The 18,916-nt window shown below is 42.1% G+C and overlaps 1 protein-coding gene across 1 annotated transcript in view; it reads left to right on the forward strand.

The window, feature by feature from the left end:
- LTA4H (leukotriene A4 hydrolase) overlaps positions 1-18,916 on the forward strand; it is a 56,165-nt gene that overhangs the window by 13,454 nt on the left and 23,795 nt on the right. Inside the window, exons 4-9 of the mRNA XM_040344240.1 lie at positions 3,587-3,655; positions 4,021-4,125; positions 4,979-5,031; positions 6,195-6,267; positions 13,291-13,431; positions 16,305-16,328. Of these exons, the coding sequence (XP_040200174.1) occupies positions 3,587-3,655; positions 4,021-4,125; positions 4,979-5,031; positions 6,195-6,267; positions 13,291-13,431; positions 16,305-16,328 (465 nt within the window). The remainder of the gene's footprint in view (positions 1-3,586; positions 3,656-4,020; positions 4,126-4,978; positions 5,032-6,194; positions 6,268-13,290; positions 13,432-16,304; positions 16,329-18,916) is intronic.

Genomic DNA, 18,916 nt, shown 5'->3' on the forward strand with positions numbered 1-18,916 from the left:
GCGGGAAACGAGCGGGAGGACGCCGCCGATGGACGCCGGACCCGCCGCCGATGGACGCCGGACCCGCCGCAGATGGACGCCGGACCCGCCGCCGATGGACGCCGGACCCGCCGCAGATGGACGCCGGACCCGCCGAGGCCGCAGATGGACGCCGCGCAAGACATCAAAACTGTAAGTACAAAACAACAAAAAATCTTTTTTTCCCACAGGATTGGGGGCCACTTTGGGGGTGCGCGGTATACGCCAGAGCGCGTTATACCGCGATAAATACGGTAATTGTGCTTGTTTAGCAGGGGAAGACATTTCTGAGGTAATATGAGGGGCCTAAAGGGGCAACGCAGTGTAAAGGGTGGGGGGGAAACACACCCTCCCTTCTAGTGGGTGTGAAAATTGGCCCACCAAAGGAAAGAAGCAAACTTCTTCAAATTGGACAGAAAAAAAAGAAGGCTAACCTATTCCAATTTAAATCACATTAGGCATCAGGATAAGTAATGCACTAAAAGAAACCTTCCTCCATACCTTTAATAAAGGAAACGCCAACAACCTGGGAGAAGAGCTTGCCTGAGACAGAGGGCCAGTACAAGTATAGGCAGGAGTTTCAAGGTAGCTCCTGGAAAAACACAGAAGCGGTGGAACACATTTCAATCTCCGAGGGATGTGGAAACTACAGGGTGTCCAATCCACAAAAACAGAAGAGAAAAGCACTACAAAAGAACATCGATCATACGTTGTAAAGTAGACTAGAAAATGCCTAGGCCAAAAATGGCATCTATACAGCAAACTAGATTAAACATGGCTATCCTCTGGCCCCTCCCAGAGCACAACACTGTTCGGGCTCCCTGTTCCCAAACAAATAGTGTCTTGTGATTAGTAGCAAGGCTACCACAGCTCAAGCAAATGTATGGGGGTATCTTCATAAGGTCAAGTGAGTCCCAGGTGTGAAAAATAAGTGAAAGGAGGGCAGAGGAGAGGTCGGTAGCAGCCTTGGTCCTGGCAGAAAAACTGAGTATCTAACTCTCCCAGGTATATAAAACACACAATTGCTGAGTGGCCTGATCGATTTCCCTTTTTAGGGCTCTCTCAATGTGTGCTGCTGCCGAAGAATCAATAATCCTTGAAGCCTGCAAATACTGGGCCGGATTCAGAAAGAGATACGACGGCGTATCTCCTGATACACCGTCGTATCTCTGAGTTCTGACGGTCGTATCTATGCGACTGATTGAGAGAATCAGTTACGCATAGATATCCCTAAGATCCGCCAGGTGTAAGTGTTTTACACCGTCGGATCTTGGGCTGCAATTCCAGGCTGGCCGCTTCCGTATTTTTACGCGATCAATATGCAAATGAGGATTTACGCTGATTCAGAAACTAACGACCGCCCGGCGCTTTTTTTTTTACGTTGTTTGCGTTCGGCTTTTTCCGGCGTATAGTTACCCCTGCTATATGAGGGGTAGCTAATGTTAAGTATGGCCGTCGTTCCCACACCAAGTTTTGAAATTTTACGTCGTTTGCGTAAGTCGTTCGCGAATACGGCTGGACGTAATTTACGTTCACGTCGAAACCAATGACGTCCTTGCGACGTCATTTAGAGCAATGCACACTGGGATATTTGATGGACGGCGCATGGGCCGTTCAAACAAAACGTAAAAAACGCGGGGTCAAGACATATTTAAAACGCACCCCCTACATCCCCATTTGAATTACGCGGCCTTACGCCGCAACACATACGTTACGCTGCCGTAACTAAGGGAGCAAGTTCTTTCTGAATAAGGAACTCGCGCCCAAAGTTAGAGCGGCGTAACATATCGGAGATACGTTACGCGGGCCGGACAGATACACCATTGTATCTGAATCCGTCCCACGGAGTTTGTTGCCCGGGACAAATATGTGCTCGGCATGGAGCTCAAAGCTGCAGTTAGGTCCTGGACAGATGACATGCATCTAGTAACCAATGCATATGAACAATGATTGTAAATTTAAAAAAAAAAATCTAATTTGTAACCAGCACAAAAAAATCACAAGTGGATTGTGTTTGGACAGGGAACACCTTTTTTCTTTTTGCAGTGCTTTTCATTGCTGTTGGACTAGTAAAATGTGTTCATGTTCAGATTTGCCACTAGTGACCTCTAGAGGTGAAAAACTAAAATGCTATCGGTGATGAAGCAGGACTACTAGAATTGTGCCATAAGAAATAAAAACGATTGGAACCAGCTATGTGTAACAGTGAAAATTCTGTGTTATTTTAAAAATGATGTTGCATTTATAATCAAAGACCTCTATAGAAGTTTTCATTTACCGAGAAGCTGTTGACAAGTAAAAAAGCAGCGATTGGCTATTTATCAAAAAGCCCAGCATACTCTGACAGCTGTCATGGAAGAATCCTGTATTAACCCCTTTCTGATCACCCAACATATATGCAGTGGCAAAAAGGTGGGTATTAATGCTGATATGCCACACATGCATCGCTGAGCAGATGTTTAAAACTGCTCTCAGTCCAGAGTAAAGATCAGTATCTGGCGAGACCAGCTTCTAATCATGTGACTGTTGTGACACATGATTGCCAATCCTCCCTTCCCACCTCCAAACTATTTAATAAGTGGCCAGGGCAGGTGGGTGGAAAGGGAATTTCCTTAAGTATTAAAGCGATACGATAATTTTATCTGTCTGTACAAAATCTATATATAATCAACAAAAATCATATATGGCAGTGATGCAGTAGCTTGTTCATAACCCAACTTTTATTTTTAGAAATAACATGTACAAACTACCAATTGCCCTGCCTCCATGTAATAGAGATGAAGAGATGGACACGCTTGTAGTCAATATAAAGAGTGCAGCCTAGGATGATAACCATGTCTCCCGCCATGGACATAGTGGAGGAGTGATGTAGCTGCTCGGGGACAGGAAGTGTTATTTACAGGATTACCAGGTTTACGCTAGGAAAAAATGAAAACAAATGAAGCCCCATATTTAAAAACTAGTAAGCTGCAATAAATGACTTTTTGGGGTTTGGCTATGGTTTAATTCTGGGCATTGATTCTCCCTTTAAATAAATGACCATCAATATCATATGCAGGCATCAAAATTGACCGCAGCCCTGATGGCAAGAGAAGACTGATTATGCTAAGATAATGCTTTGCTTCATGGTCAAATTAATTGGACTGCAGGCTTGTTTGACATAACTGCCTGGTTCATTTCCAGTGCTAGATCCATGTACCGGTGTGTTCAAGCCCTAAAGCTGTCCACGCACAGTACAGCGGGATCATGCGATCTCTTTTCAGATTTACCAAAAGCCAAGCAGTTGAAGGCTCTAATTTAGAGTTGCTATCCATCAAATTTTTATAACCACTCTATTTGTTACATTGCTAAGCAGATTGTATTGTTTGGGCACAAACGTGTGGGAGAATTTTTTATTTTTTTTGTAGCTTTAACTAAATTGGCGTGTGTGTGTGTGTGTGTGTTTAGTTCATTATGTACATTGCACATTTTAAAAGTAAAAAACCTCTTTTTGGCATCACAGTTGAATGCCGGCATCCATTTTATTCAACTGCCATTGTCACAATTTCCTCATGTTTATCTTTTTCAGGCTACACATTGCAGAACGATAATTCCTTGTCAAGATACCCCAGGTGTGAAATTCACCTACTATAGTCAGGTATTGTTACAAAAAAACAAATGTAACATTTTGAGTATGCTATTGGCTCAAAAATCCCAAAATGTTTACTGTATGTTGTATAAAAAAAAAAATCAATAAAAAATAAAAAAAAATTTTTTACTAAAAAAAAGTGTTACACTGTAGTGCAGGGATATGCAATTAGCGGACCTCCAGCTGTTGCAAAACTACAAGTCCCATCATGCCTCTGGGTGTCACGCTTGTGGCTGTCAGTCTTGCTATGCCTCATGGGACTTGTAGTTCTGCAACAGCTGGAGGTCCGCTAATTGCATATCCCTGCTGTAGTGTATACCATAAAGTATTGCGGCTAAAGTATTACGGATAATTTTATTTCTTTTTTCCATCAGGTTTCCATTCCTAAAGAACTAGTGGCACTAATGAGTGCTCTTAATGATGGGGATTTCCTTGATCCAAATGACAAGAGGAGGAAGATTTATCGCTTCAAGCAAAATGTAGATTTTCCCTTCTATTGCTTATTTACTACAAACCATTTTATTTTTTTAACAGCCTTTCATGCAGTGAAAATTAGGAGATACGGTTATGTTTGGAGCTTGTACCAGGAGAGCAGCCTTAGGCCCGGTTCACACTGATGCGACAATCACGCAGACTTTGGAGCAGTGCAATGGAACTGTTGTAAACAGTGCGACTTAAAGAAGCTCCGACTTAGAAAAAGGTTTCTAAACTACTTGCATTGACATCTGTTAACGAAGTTGCATGCAATTTGTCCAGAAGTCACGCTGGGGTCCGACTTCAAAGTCGCACAGAAAGTCGTGGGCAGTGTGAACCCAGGCTCAGGGTGATGACAATGGCTTCCTCTATAGATACAGTGGGGAAGTGGAAGTGACATGGCCACCCAGGGACGGGAAGGGTATTATTTGCAAGACTGAGCTTAAAATAAAGCAAAAGCAGCTTGGGGGGGGGGGGGGAACAAGCACAGCCACCACCCCAAGCACTAGTAATCTGCATTCTATTTCATTTTTGGGTTTAAATACACTTTAAATCAGTAATTCAACATCTGCAGTCTGAAAGTACAAAGCAGATTGGATCTGGTGGCTTGTTGCATACAGTAAATATGACAATTGTTACTGAGACAGGGATTTTCTGTTGAAGAAAATTAAAGCCAAACGTTTTATGAATGAGAATGTTTGTTTAATGCACAGATGGCTATTAAATGGCTTGACTGCATTTGAAGGCTAATGATTTGTGAATTTGTCATTTGGCACTGAATATTTCACTTCTAAATTAGCCAAGACCTAATGTACTAAGTTCACTTATTCATGTAACACTCCATTTTGTTTATATTAGGTGCCAATACCAAGCTACCTCATAGCCCTGGTTGTTGGAGCTTTAGAAGGAAGGTAATCTAACTAAAATGTTTTTTTTATTATTTATTTTTTAAACTACCACTTCTGAATGAATAAATGAATGAATGAAAACTTATATAGCGCAGCACATGCGAACTTAATCGCCTCTGGGCGCCATACTACCCTCTGTCATACCCCCCACACTCCTGTGCATACTGCCCACTCATACCCTTCACACTCCTCTCCTGTACATGGTGCCTTCTGCCATACCCTCCACATTCCTCACCCTCACCTGCACATACTTCCCACTTTTATACCATCCATACTCCTTCCCTATGCCTCTTACCCACAAAAACAGTTCTTTAAAATTATATTGAATATCCTCAATGTTACCAGCTCTAGAATGGGCACAATGGGAAATCTTCTCAGTCCTCATATTTGTTCTGCTCCATTATTGGTACTCATTTAATTTTGTGATTACTCCTGTGATAGAGGAACATAGGAAATCTCAGCTACTCTAAATTTAGCACTTGTACAAAAAAGTGTCCCTGAAAATATTTTTATAATGTTAGCAACTATGCACTTAGGCACTGCCCAATGAGCACCGGGTCAGTAGGGGGCCCCCATGAGAGGCTCCTGTGATATTAAAGCGGTAGTAGACTTAACTAACATTACTACTTTTTAGAGGCTCTGTGCCTTCGGTCACTTGCATTGGCTGGGTTGATCACTCACTCACCCTCTCACCACCACCAGGCCCATGATGTTCTTATTCTGGCCCTAATCTTCCTCCAGATGTTGAATGAGGCTAGCAGAACTGTGATTGGCTTTAGCAATGGCCAAGAGTCGTCCTCCTGGAAACAGGCAGACCTGCACCCACTCTCTTCCCCATCACAAAAGCTGATGATCATAGCTACAGCAAAGTTAGAGAAACAATGTTTCCCATTATTTACAATGTGTGGCTCCCCACCTCAATACAGGTGCAGTGTGGGCAATTCTGAGATTGGAATGCATTCGTTTCTCACTGATGCTTCCCTGCACTGCTCTGCTGATGGGGAGGAAGTCGAGTGCTTGCAAAAGAGGCTTTGTGTGCCGTTGCGACCCAGGATAAGGACTTGTAAAGCCAGTGGATTGGAATATTGAGCAATTAACAATTTTGCCTTGAAATCAACCAATTTTGGATGGCTTTAAAATATGTCTTAATTTTATTATCTTCACAGGAAGATTGGCCCCAGAACGACAGTATGGACCGAGAAGGAGCTGCTAGAGGCCTCTGTCTATGAGTTTGCGGAGGTTGGTTGTATATACTTCACTTTTACATGCAGTGATATAACCTTGTAAAAAAGTGCCAAAGATGCACCTATTTATAAAATCACCTTGCTGAGAAAGAGATAATCTATATTGTTCAAGGTTAAAGCATAACTAAACCATGAAATGGAAAGCACAAACAACCTCACCTTCCTTTATATAAACTACTAATCCTATCAGCCACTATGTAATGGTGATAAACGGAGGAAGACATATGACATCTAGCCTTGGTGGTTGGCAACCATGACGACAACGGATTATTGGGGGGGGGGAATTGACGATACGCTTTTAAGTGATGAAATAAAGTGTAAAAGAATGGGGGGGGGGGGGGGGGGTTATATATCATGATTCAGGTTAAAAAAAAATAGGATTTTTTGTACTCATTGTAAAATCCTTTTCTCTGTCGTCCATGGACGTACACAGCCTCTTCAATTCTTGACAAGTGGGTTATGTTCCCTGTTTACAGGAGAGGACTAGGCAGAAACTTGTTAGGTATTCATATACATGTCATTTAAACAGTTAAACAGCCCCGCCCAGGGGGCGGTCCCTCTGGACATAACCCACCTCCCTGCAGCATGCAGCCTCAGTTCGTAACAAGCAGTAGAAACCTAAAGGGAGGAATGGGGGCTGTGTCCATCCATGGACGACAGAGAAAAGGATTTTATGGTGAAAGAAAAAAATCCCCTTCTCTTTTCGTCCATGGACGGACACAGCCTCTTCAATTCTTGACAAGTGGAACGTCCCCAAGCAGTGTCAAAAAATGAGGGGTGGGAACAGTATCGGTAAAAAAAACACACAACTTCACCCCAAACAGGGAGAGCTCCTCAACGGAGGAGATGCAACTTTAAACAGCCGCCTGCAAAACCTTGCGGCCGAAGGAAGCATCCGACGATGCACTCACATCAACCTTGTAAAATTTGGAGAAGGTGTGAACGGACAACCAAGTCGCCGCTTTACACACCTGTGAGACAGACGCTTGATGTTGGAAAGCCCAGGAAGCACCAATTGCCCTGGTTGAATGTGCCGTGACCGGAAATGGGGGCGCCCACCCCCTAAGAGCATAGGCCTGTATGACCGTCTGTCTGATCTACTGAGAAATGGTGGCTGATGAGACCGCCAGGCCCTTTTGTGGACCAGATACCGACACAAAAGGTGAGTCAGACCTCCGAAACTGAGCAGTAGCTGACGGGTACACCCGCAGAGGGCGTACCACGTCTAAGGAATGTAGTGCAACCTCCTTGGCATGCGCCGGCCGAGGACACAAGGATGGAATGAACAATTTCCTCGTTAAGGTGAAAAGACGAAACCACCTTCGGAAGAGAGGAAGGTCGCGGGCGTAACACCGCCTTATCTTTATGAAGGACCAAGTATGGTGACTTGCAAGACGAGGCTGCCAACTCAGAAACCCTTCTGACAGATGTAATGGCCACCAAAAAGGCCACCTTCTGACAAAGCGTCTCGAGGAATCTCTCTGATGTCCTCGAAGGGATGTTTTTGAAGAACCGAGCGCACCAGATTCAAATCCCATGGGGGAAGAGGTGGTCTAAGGGGAAAGTATATGAAGAACCCCCTGCACAAAGGTACCCACCATAGAATGTGCCGCCAAAGGCCACTGAAAGAACACAGCTAAGGCTGAAATCTGACCCTTAATGGTGCTTAAGGCAAGCTTCTGATCCATACCGCAATGAAAAAACAGCAGGATCCTGGACACCGAATACGTCCGTGGACACCAACCCATCTCTTCGCACATAGAGATGTGGACCTTCCAGGTGCGATGGTAGAAGAAGACATCCGTGCCCTCAACATAGTTGGAATGACAGAGTCGTAAAGACCTCGGTCCCTTAGAACCTGGCTTTCGATAGCCATGCCGTTTAAAGCCAGCGACTGTAAAGCAGGATGGAGTATAGGACCTTGAGACAGAAGGTCCCCGCGCATTGGCAGCTGCCAAGGCGAATCCGCCACTAGGCGCACAAGACCGGTGTACCAAGGACATCGGGGCCAATCCGGGGCGATTAGAATCTTTGGGATCCCCTCGGCCTCCACTCTGCGGAGCAGCCGAGGCAGCAACTTCAATGAGGGAAAGGCATAAATTAATACATTCTGACCCCCACGGGGCTACTGACACGTCCGCCCAGGGATCCCTGGACCTGGCCACGAACCTCGACACCTTGCGGCTGAGACGAGAGGCCAGGAGATCCACATCCGGTGTTCCCCATCTCCTGCAAAGGAGTTGAGACACCTCTGGATGCAACGACCATTCTCCCTGGTCCAGCATCTGGCGACTCAGGTAGTCTGCCTGCCAGTTCTCCACGCCTGGAATGTAGATGGCCGACAGAGCCGGCACGCTTCTTTCCACCCACCTTAGGAAGTGAGTGACCTCGGACGCTGCAGCCGAGCTCCGAATTCCCCCCCCCCCCCCTGATGGTTGATATAAGCCACCGTTGTGGCGTTGTCAGACTGGATCCTGATCGGGCGTCCTTGCAACCTCCTTGACCATGAGGAGAGGCATAGCCTGATCGCCCAAAGTTCCAAGACCTTGATCGGTAGACAGGATTCTTCTAGAGTCCAAGGACCCTGGGCCGACTGGATCCCCCAGCCCGTGAGGCTGGCGTCTGTCGTAACCACCATCCACTGAAAGGGGAGAAAAGACTTCCCTGACCAAAGAGACTGGGATCTCGGCCACCAATTCAGAGAGGCCCTGACCAGGTGGCTGACCTGAATCTGACGATCCAGCGACAATGAAGATCTGTTCCACTTGGACAGGATCTCCCTCTGTAGTACTCGAGTGTGGAACTGGGCATACGGTACAGCCTCAAATGAGGCCCAGAACTCGCATGCAAAATCGGAGAGACGACTATTTGTGGGACGCCAAAACTCTCACTACAGACTGGAGCGTCTGCAATTTTTTTTTTTAAGGGGTAGAAAGACCCTCGCTTCCGAGGAGTCCAGAATTAACCCCAGATATTCCAAATGCTGAGTCGGAACCATTTTATTATAGTAAAAAAAAAAATATATATATATATATATATATATATATATATATATAATTTTTTTTTTTTTTTCAAAATGATCGCTGTTTTTCCTGTTTAACCACTTCCAGAATGGCACGGACAGGCACATCAACGTACCTGTACGTGCCTGCCTAGACGGGGGTCGGGGAGCGATCCGGGACGACGGCGCGGCTATTTGTTTATAGCCGCTCCGTCGCGATCGCTCCCCGGAGCTGAAGAACGGGGAGAGCCGTATGTAAACACGGCTTCCCCGTGCTTCACTATGGCGCTGCATCGATCGAGTGATCCCCTTTATAGGGGAGACTCGATCGATGACGTCATTCCTACAGCCACACCCCCCTACAGTTGTAAACACACACTAAGTGTACACTAAATCCTACAGCGCCACCTGTGGTTAACTCCCAAACTGCAACTGTCATTTTCACAATAAAGAATGCAATTTAAATGCATTTTTTGCTGTGAAAATGACAATGGTCCCAAAAATGTGTCAAAAGTGTCCGTCATAATGTCGCAGTCACGAAAACAATCGCTGATCGCCGCCATTAGTAGTAAAAAAAAATAATTAATAAAAATGCAATAAAACTATCCCCTATTTGGTTTGCGCAAAATTTATAGCGTTTACAAATCGATAAACGCTTATTGCGATTTTTTTTTTTGATTTTTTTTTTTTTACCAAAAATAGGTAGAAGAATACATATCGGCCTAAACTGAGGAAAAAATAAATTTTTTATATATGTTTTTGGGGGATATTTATTATAGCAAAAAGTAAAAAATATTGCATTTTTTTTCAAAATTGTCGCTCTATTTTTGTTTATAGCGCAAAAAATAAAAACCGCAGAGGTGATTAAATACCACCAAAAGAAAGCTCTATTTGTGGGGAAAAAAGGACGCCAATTTTGTTTGGGAGCCACGTCGCACGACCGCGAAATTGTCTGTTAAAGCGACGCAGTCCCGAACTGTAAAAACACCTTGGGTCTTTAGGCAGCATATTGGTCCGGTCCTTAAGTGTTTAATAGCACAAAAAATAAAAACCGCAGAGGTGATCCAATGCTCTATTTGTGTGGGGGGGGGGGGGGGGGAAGGACATCAGTTTTGTTTGAGTACAGCTTCGCACGACCGCGCAATTGTCAGCTAAAGCGACGCAGTGCCGAATTGCAAAAAATGCTCTGGTCAGGAAGGGGGTAAATTCTTCCAGGGCTGAAGAGGGTGTGTGTGTGTGTGTGTGTGTGTGTGTGTGTGTGTTTAATATTTCGGTAATTGGTTAGTAGTTTATAGAATTTTTTTTATTTGAGTAAGAAATTGCCACATTATTGAGGGGATTTCTATAGGATTATTGGGATTGAACTCGAACTTTAAATTATAATGGTGTTTGTTTTGTTTTTTTCTATACTGCAAGGGTAAATTTATATAAAGATGATATCTTTCCTTGACCCATTCATCAACATTTGGACGTATTCTGCAATAATTAAATGTCCCTGCCGGTATAGATGGTATGGATTTATTTGTGATGACTTTAGTTTTGGAAAGTATATACTTCTTACTATTGGTGTAGCTCGGATACTAAGTAAATTGGTGGGTTAATCTTTGGAGGCATAGAGTAAGCTTATTGCCAGGGTGTATAAATCATGTCTTCTGGTGGCTTTTTTTTTCTATGTTTTTAACCACTTAACGCCCGCCGCACGACTATTTACGTCCGCAAAATGGCACGGACAGGCAGAAGGGAGTGTGTGTGTGTGTGTGTATATATATATATATATATATATATATATATATATATATATATATATATATATATATATATATATATATATATATATATATATATATATATATATATATATATATGTGTATATGTATGTATGTATGTATGTCCTTGCCTTCTAGCGGGTGGGGGGTCCGATCGTCGTTCCCCCCCCCCCCCTGCGGCGGGCGGATTCCCGCGGGGAGCGATCCGGGACGAAGGTGAACCCTAACTCCTACAGCGCCCCCTGTGGTTAACTCCCAAACTACAACTGTCATTTTCACAATAAACAATGCAATTTAAATGCATTTTTTGCTGTGAAAATGACAATGGTCCCAAAAATGTGTCAAAATTGTCCTAAGTTTCCGCCATAATGTCGCAGTCACGAAAAAAATCGCTGATCGCCGCCAATAGTAGTAAAAAAAAAAAAAAAATAATAAAAATGCAAAAAAACTATCCCCTATTTTGTAAACGCTATAAATTTTGCGCAAACCAATTGATAAACACTTATTGCGATTTTTTTTTTTTTATTTTTTTACCAAAAATAGGTAGAATACGTATCGCCCTAAACTGAGGAAAAAATGTTTTTATATGTTTTTGGGGGATATTTATTATAGCAAAAAGTTAAAAATATTGCATTTTTTTTTTTTTTTTTTTTTTTTTCAAAATTGTTGCTCTATTTTTGTTTATAGCTCAAAAAATAAAAACCAGAGGTGATCAAATACCACCAAAAGAAAGCTATTTGTGGGGAAAAAAGGACGTCAATTTTGTTTGGGAGCCACGTCGCACGACCACGCAATTGTCTGTTAAAGCGACGCAGTGCCGAATTGTAAAAACGCCTTTGGGCATTTAGCAGCATATTGGTCCGGGGCTCAAGTGGTTAACCATAGTTTATCTTCCGTGGTAGAGAACCAAAATTTCATCTGATCCAATAGGGTTGCATTATAATTATTCTTGATGTCAGGTAGATTCATCCCTCCTAAAGATTTTCTAGTGGTTAAAATGAAGAATGCCACCGTGTATGTGTGTGTGTTAGAAATTATCCCAAGAAAAGCCATGTTTCTCACGCAGCATATTGGTTAATGTCGCAGGAAGGTTCATAGGGAGAGCATAACCTTAGTTTTGATTGATTTTTGTAATGCAACACTAGCCAAAATGTTCTATTAATTTTTGAGCTTCTGGCAGGGAAGAGGTAGGATTGGTTAAGGTAAGTATGATATCGTTTGCAAATAAACCTAATGTCCCGTATACACAACTGGTTTTACCTAGAGGGAAAACCGTTCGTCTGTATGCTTATCCGACGGGAAAAAGCACACGCGTGCTCGGAAACAATTCGCATGCTCGGAAGCATAGAACTTCATTTTTGTCGGCTCGTCGTAGTCGTCGTGTGTTTTTTTTTTTTTTTTTTTTTTTTTTTTTTTACGTCACGCGTTCTTGGCATTCAAAATTCACCAGACTTTTGTGTGTATGCACGGCAGGCTTGAGAGGAATTCCATCCGGAAAACTGTGTGTGTGTTTTTGTTTGTTTTCGACGGGAAAACCGGTTCTGTGTACGGGGCATAATTTTATGCTCATATTGTCCTATAGTTATGCCTTTTGATGTTAGAAGCTGCTCCTTATATATTTCGCAAGTGGTTCTATCGCCAGTGAAAACATTTATGGGGATAGTGGACATCCTTGTCTGGTTCCGTTGGTAAGGGAGAAATTTTTAGAGATCATACCCAATGTAAATACTTTAACTGTGGGTTGTGTGTAGAGTTGCAGCAACACGTTTTGACACTGGAATGTCTATAGTTTACCAATGAAGTGCAATCCACTGCACATATGATCTCCCACTGATTTCCATGCAGAGAAGTAAGAAGGTCTTTAATCTCGGGGATGCTATAAGTCAAAGGGGGTGAGCAGTGAAGGGGCAAAGTCTTGCTTTGCTTTATTTACTAATATGTTTAAATGTCTGCTTTGGCTGTTGAGCTATGTGAACAAAGGAAAACCTAAAAAGGACCCTAAAGCTCCACTTGCTGGCTGGATACTAAATTCATATTAAAGAATACAGCTGAGTAAAAGATACTTTTACATAATTCTTTATTTTTTTTATAGCGAATCTCTATCCTAAGTAATAAAAACAGATTTTATATTGTTATTTTATTTGTTCTTAACTTACTTCAAATATACTGTATGGTACCTTGGTTATTATTTTTTTCCTCCTTCCTTTTTATTTTTTTTAATGCAACTTTTTTTTCTTTTTTTTATCTTTAGACAGAGAAAATGCTGAAATATGCAGAAGATCTAGTTGGACCTTATGTGTGGGAAAAATATGATCTGCTCATTTTACCACCCTCATTTCCTTATGGTGGCATGGAAAATCCTTGTCTTACTTTTGTAACACCAACTGTATTGGTAAGTCTTCTGCACACAAATCACTTTACACATAACCGTCCTTGTGCTTTATCCTCTACCCATTACTACAGAGCAATATTGAAAGGATGAATGTGCTTGTGGAAATGGAGCGTTTGAACTATGTTTTTGACGAGCCCGGTTTTAAATGCAGTAGACCGTAAAACCTTTTAAAAACCAATATCCTTTTCTACAACTTTTATTTGGTGGCATATTTAAAAAAAAAAAAATCTTAAAATTCTGGGTAATAAGATGCAATAGTAAACTCTTCCAGTTCATAATACTGTATAAAGGATCTCTGCAGTATACTGGTTACTTTTTATACTTAAGTTACAAATTTATCTAATGTATGTATATTCTTCGTGCTCTTTTGGATAAATAATTGAGGTTCTCTAAGGCAAAATTGTTCCACTGGGATCCGAAGAATGTGGATGTGGCTTTAGTTCCGCTCCTGTTCCCAACAGAAAAAAAAAGTAAAAAAAGAAAAGTGTCTCTTTAATCAAATTGGCAATTAGGTTATTGCAGTCTCCAGAGAACAACTTGGATTCTCGGCCCACCTATTAAAGTCTTATTAAACCCAAAAGCAAACCTTTATTTCAGCTTACTAGTCCTTGGATGTGGTGGCTGCCTTTAGTTAATTTTTTTTTCTTTCCTTTTTTAGGCTTTCTTTCTTTTTTTTTTTTTTTTTTTTTTTTTTTTTTTTAACCTGTTTGAACTAGCCAGTAAGTCTATTTTTCAACAGAACAAGCTCTTCTGCAAATGTAGCAGTGTGTTAGGACAAACCATTTACCATTGACAAGGGTGCTTACAATGGTCCACTTTTATTCATGTAAAACCTTTATCCCAAAAGACAAAAATGTGCTGTAATTCCATGTTAACTGCAGTGTGACCTGGAGTTTGGCTTTAATTTTGTTGGCATATCTAAATCTGCTAGTGCATCTAACACAACCCTGCCCCCAAACACAGTCCTGCTGCTTATTTTTTCTTTTTTTTTTTTTAACCTCTTGCTGACCGCCCCATGAACATTTATTGCGGGCGGGCGGCAGCTCCTCTGCGCAGAATCGTTCGGGAGGGAAGCAGAGCGACGGACTGCCTATGTAAACACAGCAGATTACTGTTCTGTCTGTAGGGAAGGTAGTAATCTTGTGTTTCTGCTAAGTAGGAACATGGATCTCTGCCTTCCCACAGTACAAGCACCTGCCCCACAGTTGGTAAACACGTGTGTGTGTGTGTGTGTGTGTGTGTGTTGTTTTTTTTTTTTTTCTCTCCAAATAAAAGTTTTTATTAAGAAAACGCATATGGAGAGATTCCAACATCACAACATAGATGTATATGTCATCAAGGAATATGTACAGAAAGTTTGGATACATTGCAACTGTCGTTATGATATACATCTGTACAAAATTATACGTGGGAGAGAGTCAGTCATGTACTGTACATTCTTATCAGGTAGATTGTTTAAAATTTCAGAAAATGGCAAAATCCTCTGTTCATTTTATTTTTTGGAAACAGTAGTAAAAGGTGGAATAGTAATGGGGGGGGGGGGGGGTGGTGGAGGAAAATAAAAGGGAGGGGGACCGAGACGGGGTGAGGGTGTGAAGTGGACGACTCCACTCCCAGGCTTAAATCGTGTTTTATGTTCCTTCATTAGAGTAAATGAAATGATTCCAAAGACTCCAGATCTTTGTGTATTTCTCTTGTGTTGCGCGGTAAGGATTAGTTCTTCTTGATCGCCCCTGTTAACCATTTCCCTGTCAGTGTCATTAGTGCAATGACGTGTATATTTTTAGCGCTGGTCCCCAAAAAAGTGTCGGTGTGTGTTTGTTTTTGTTTTTTTTGTTTTTTTTTTGTCTCACGCAATCTCGCAGTCCTGCTAGAAGTCGCTGATCGCCGCCATTTCTGGTAAAAAAATTAAATAAACCTGCCATAAATATAAGCCATTGCTTTGTAGATGCTATAACTTTTGCGCAAGCCAATCAATATACGATTTATTGGGATTTATTTACCAAAATGTAGCAGAATACATATGGGCCTAAATTTTATGAAGAAATCTGATTTTTTTTTTTTTTCACAATTGTCTATTTTGTTTATAGTGCACAAATAAAAACCGCAGAGGGGACCACCAAAAGAAAGCTCTATTTATGGGGGGGAAATAAGACGTATTTTATTTGGGTACATCGTTGCACGACGGCGTAATTGTCAGTTAAAGTAGTGCAGTGCCATATTGCAAAAAATTGCCTGGTCATAAAGGGGGGTAAACCTTCTGGAGCTGAAGTGGTTTTAACTACATACTGTAACAAAACTGTGTTCTGATGTACAGAAGTTAGTACATAAATACGATCGCACAAGCAAGAAATCAAATGCAGAGCTTTCGTCACTTTCCATTCGTGATGATTCAGGCCTGATGAATGAGCAGCAGTATAACTGGATTCTTTTCTCATGAGACAAATCCACTTGAGATGATTCTATCTTGAGGAAATGGATAATGGAGACAGATGATAAAATTGCTGTCACTAGCTGTCCACAGTGCAACATGGTAATTTGTTTAATTAACATCCACTAACCATTTCTGATCTCCGGAGTACCTTGGTGGTGAGATCTTTGCATTTGAGGACTGCCTATTGGATTTAATTTATATAATGACTGGGAAACCACCTTCTGTATCGGGAGTGATTCTCTGGGGTTGGCATGAACCAAGCAAGAGATGTTAGGAGATCTCACCACTGATTGCCTGTAATGTAATCCATAAGTCAGAATGTGACTAAACCCCAAGCTCCAAAAAAAAACCTGACCGATTCGGCTGCCTTTTTTTTCCTGTGACCTACAAGCTTGCAGTTCTATTCAATTTTAATTAACATTATGTATTTATTTTTTAGGCTGGCGATCGGTCTCTTGCAAGTGTAAGTATTTTATATTTTCAAAATTGTAATATTTCATATTGAATGGCATTTAATAAAATATCTGTAAACTAGAATTTGTTTCCTTTACCCAAATTTATGGCATCTTTTATTGTAGCACATTTTGGAATGGTATACAGTGTTTTAATTCTAAAATGAGATTTATGAAGTTACTTAGAACACAACCGTAATATTCACTGGTAGTGGCACCACAGGGTAGAAAAGCCCCATGAATAACGCTACGTTTGTCCCAGAAAAATTGTCACTGCTGAAAGGGCTTCTATCTTCATTGTAGTTCACGTGCTCCAGCCATCTGATTGGTTGAGCCGCGATGTCACTCCCATGGCACAGAGCTCTGAAGATGGTCCCTTTAAGAGAGCATGTGCCAGTGATGTCATTGACTGCATGCAGTGTAAATATCTCTCAAACCGTAAAAGTTTGAGATATTCAGTGTACCTACAGGTAAGATTTATTATAGGCCTAGTTCAGGGGTCTCCAAACATTCTAAACAAAGGGCCGGTTTATTGTCCTTCAGACTCTTGGAGGGCCGGACTTTGGCCAGCGGGAGTGAAAATTTTCCTGGCATCAGTGGGAGTAAACATCTGGTATTAGGGGGAGGAATAGTGCCCCATAGCTGGTATCATAGGGAGGAATAGTGCCCCATTAGTGGTGTCAGTGGGAGAAATGGTGCTCCATTGTCGGTGTCAGATGGCAGAATAGTGTCTCGTATCAGTGGGAGGGATAGTGCTCCAAGGGCCGGATAAAGGCAAGCAAATGGCCGCATCTGGCCCTCGGGCCACAGTTTGGAGACCCCTGGCCTAGTTTATAAAAAGACTTTACTTCCACTTTAATGACAAACACACCTAGAGCCGAACTCTTGGCAGATGCTGTATACAAGGCAAAGCATTATTACATACAAGTGAAACGTGAACATTTTTAATATCGTGCAAAAGTTCATTTATTTCACTAATGCAACTTAAAAGGTGAAAATAATATATGAGATAGACTCATTACATGCAAAGCAAGATAGTTCAAGCCGTGATTTGTCATAATTGTGATGATTATGGCTTACAGCTCATGAAAACCCCAAATCCACAATCTCAGAAAATTAGAATATTACATGCAATCAATAAAACAAGGATTGTACATAGAACAATATCGGACCTGTGAAAAGTATAACCATGCATGTGAACTCAGTTTGGGCCCCTTTTTGCAGCAATTACTGCCTCAATGGGCATGGCATGGAAGCTATTAGGCTGTGGCACTGCCTAGGAATTATGGAAGACTAGGATGCTTCAATAGTGACCTTCAGCTCTTCTGCATTGTTGGGTCTCATGTCTCTCATCTTTCTCTTGGCAATGCTCCTTAGATTCTGTATGGGGTTCAGGTCAGGCGAATTTGCTGGCCAATCAAGCACAGTAATCCCACGGTCATTGAACCAGGTTTTGGTGCTTTTGGCAGTGTGGACAGGTGCAAAGTCCTGCTGGAAAATGAAGTCGGCATCCCCATAGAGCTCATCTGCGGAAGGAAGCATGAAGTGCTCCAAAATCTCCTGATAGACAGCTGCGGTGACCCCGGACTTAATGAAGCACAGTGGACCAACACCAGCAGATGACATGGCCCCCAAATCACTACAGACTGTGGAAACTTCACACTGGAGTTCAAGCATCTTGCAGTGTGTGCCTCTCCATTCTTCCTCCATACTCTGCGTCCTTCGTTTCCAAATGAGATGCAAAATTTGCTCTCATCAGAAAAGAGGGCTTTGGACCACTGAGCAAGAGACCAGGTCTGTTTTTCTTTAGCCCAGGTAAGACGCTTCTGACGTTGTTTGTTGTTCAGGAGTGGCTTGACAAGAGGAATACGACATTTGAAGCCCATGTCCAGGATCAGTCTGTGTGTGGTGGCTCTTGATGCACTGACTCCAGCCTCAGTCCACACTTGTAAAGTCCCCAACACTTTTGAATGGCCTTTCCTGACAATCCGCTGTCCAGTTTTGTTGTGGCTTGTAGTGCTGTTCTATTTTAATAAAGGCAACGTTTGTTCGGAGTGCGGCTGTTCAGAAACCTACTTCCTTATTCCTGCCTTGCTAAATGCATAGCCTGTACCTGCGGCTTCTATGAGGTGGATTACTATCACGGCTTTTCTACCTGGAGCGGCTAATTTATTTTCCCTTATGGAATTGTGTGATGGCAGGATGTTGTCGCATAATCCGACCGTTTTATATGCTCCTTCGAACAATTGTCAGAATTTCCAACCTCAAACGTTGGATAGCATGCTTTAAAATTTTCTGACACCAAATGTGTGATGTCGGATTTTCCGATCGTGTGTACACAAGTCCATCAGAAAAAAATTCAAAGTACAAACACGCATGCTCAGAAGCAATGCTAACTGTAAGACAGCATTAGCAGACGTTGCCCAAAGGGTGGCGCTAAAGAGCTGAAAGAAACATGTAGTTTTGATTGTTTGGATGACAATTCTTTGCCGTTTTTTGTATGTAATACAAGTTCACCGCCAACGCCCTTCGGACAAATGTCCTACGCTTTTGTCTGCGGAAATCGTGTGTACGAGGCTTAATATTTTTCACAAGTTTG

The sequence above is a fragment of the Rana temporaria genome, chromosome 3 (genome assembly GCF_905171775.1).
Source record: "Rana temporaria chromosome 3, aRanTem1.1, whole genome shotgun sequence".
NCBI lineage: Eukaryota > Metazoa > Chordata > Amphibia > Anura > Ranidae > Rana > Rana temporaria.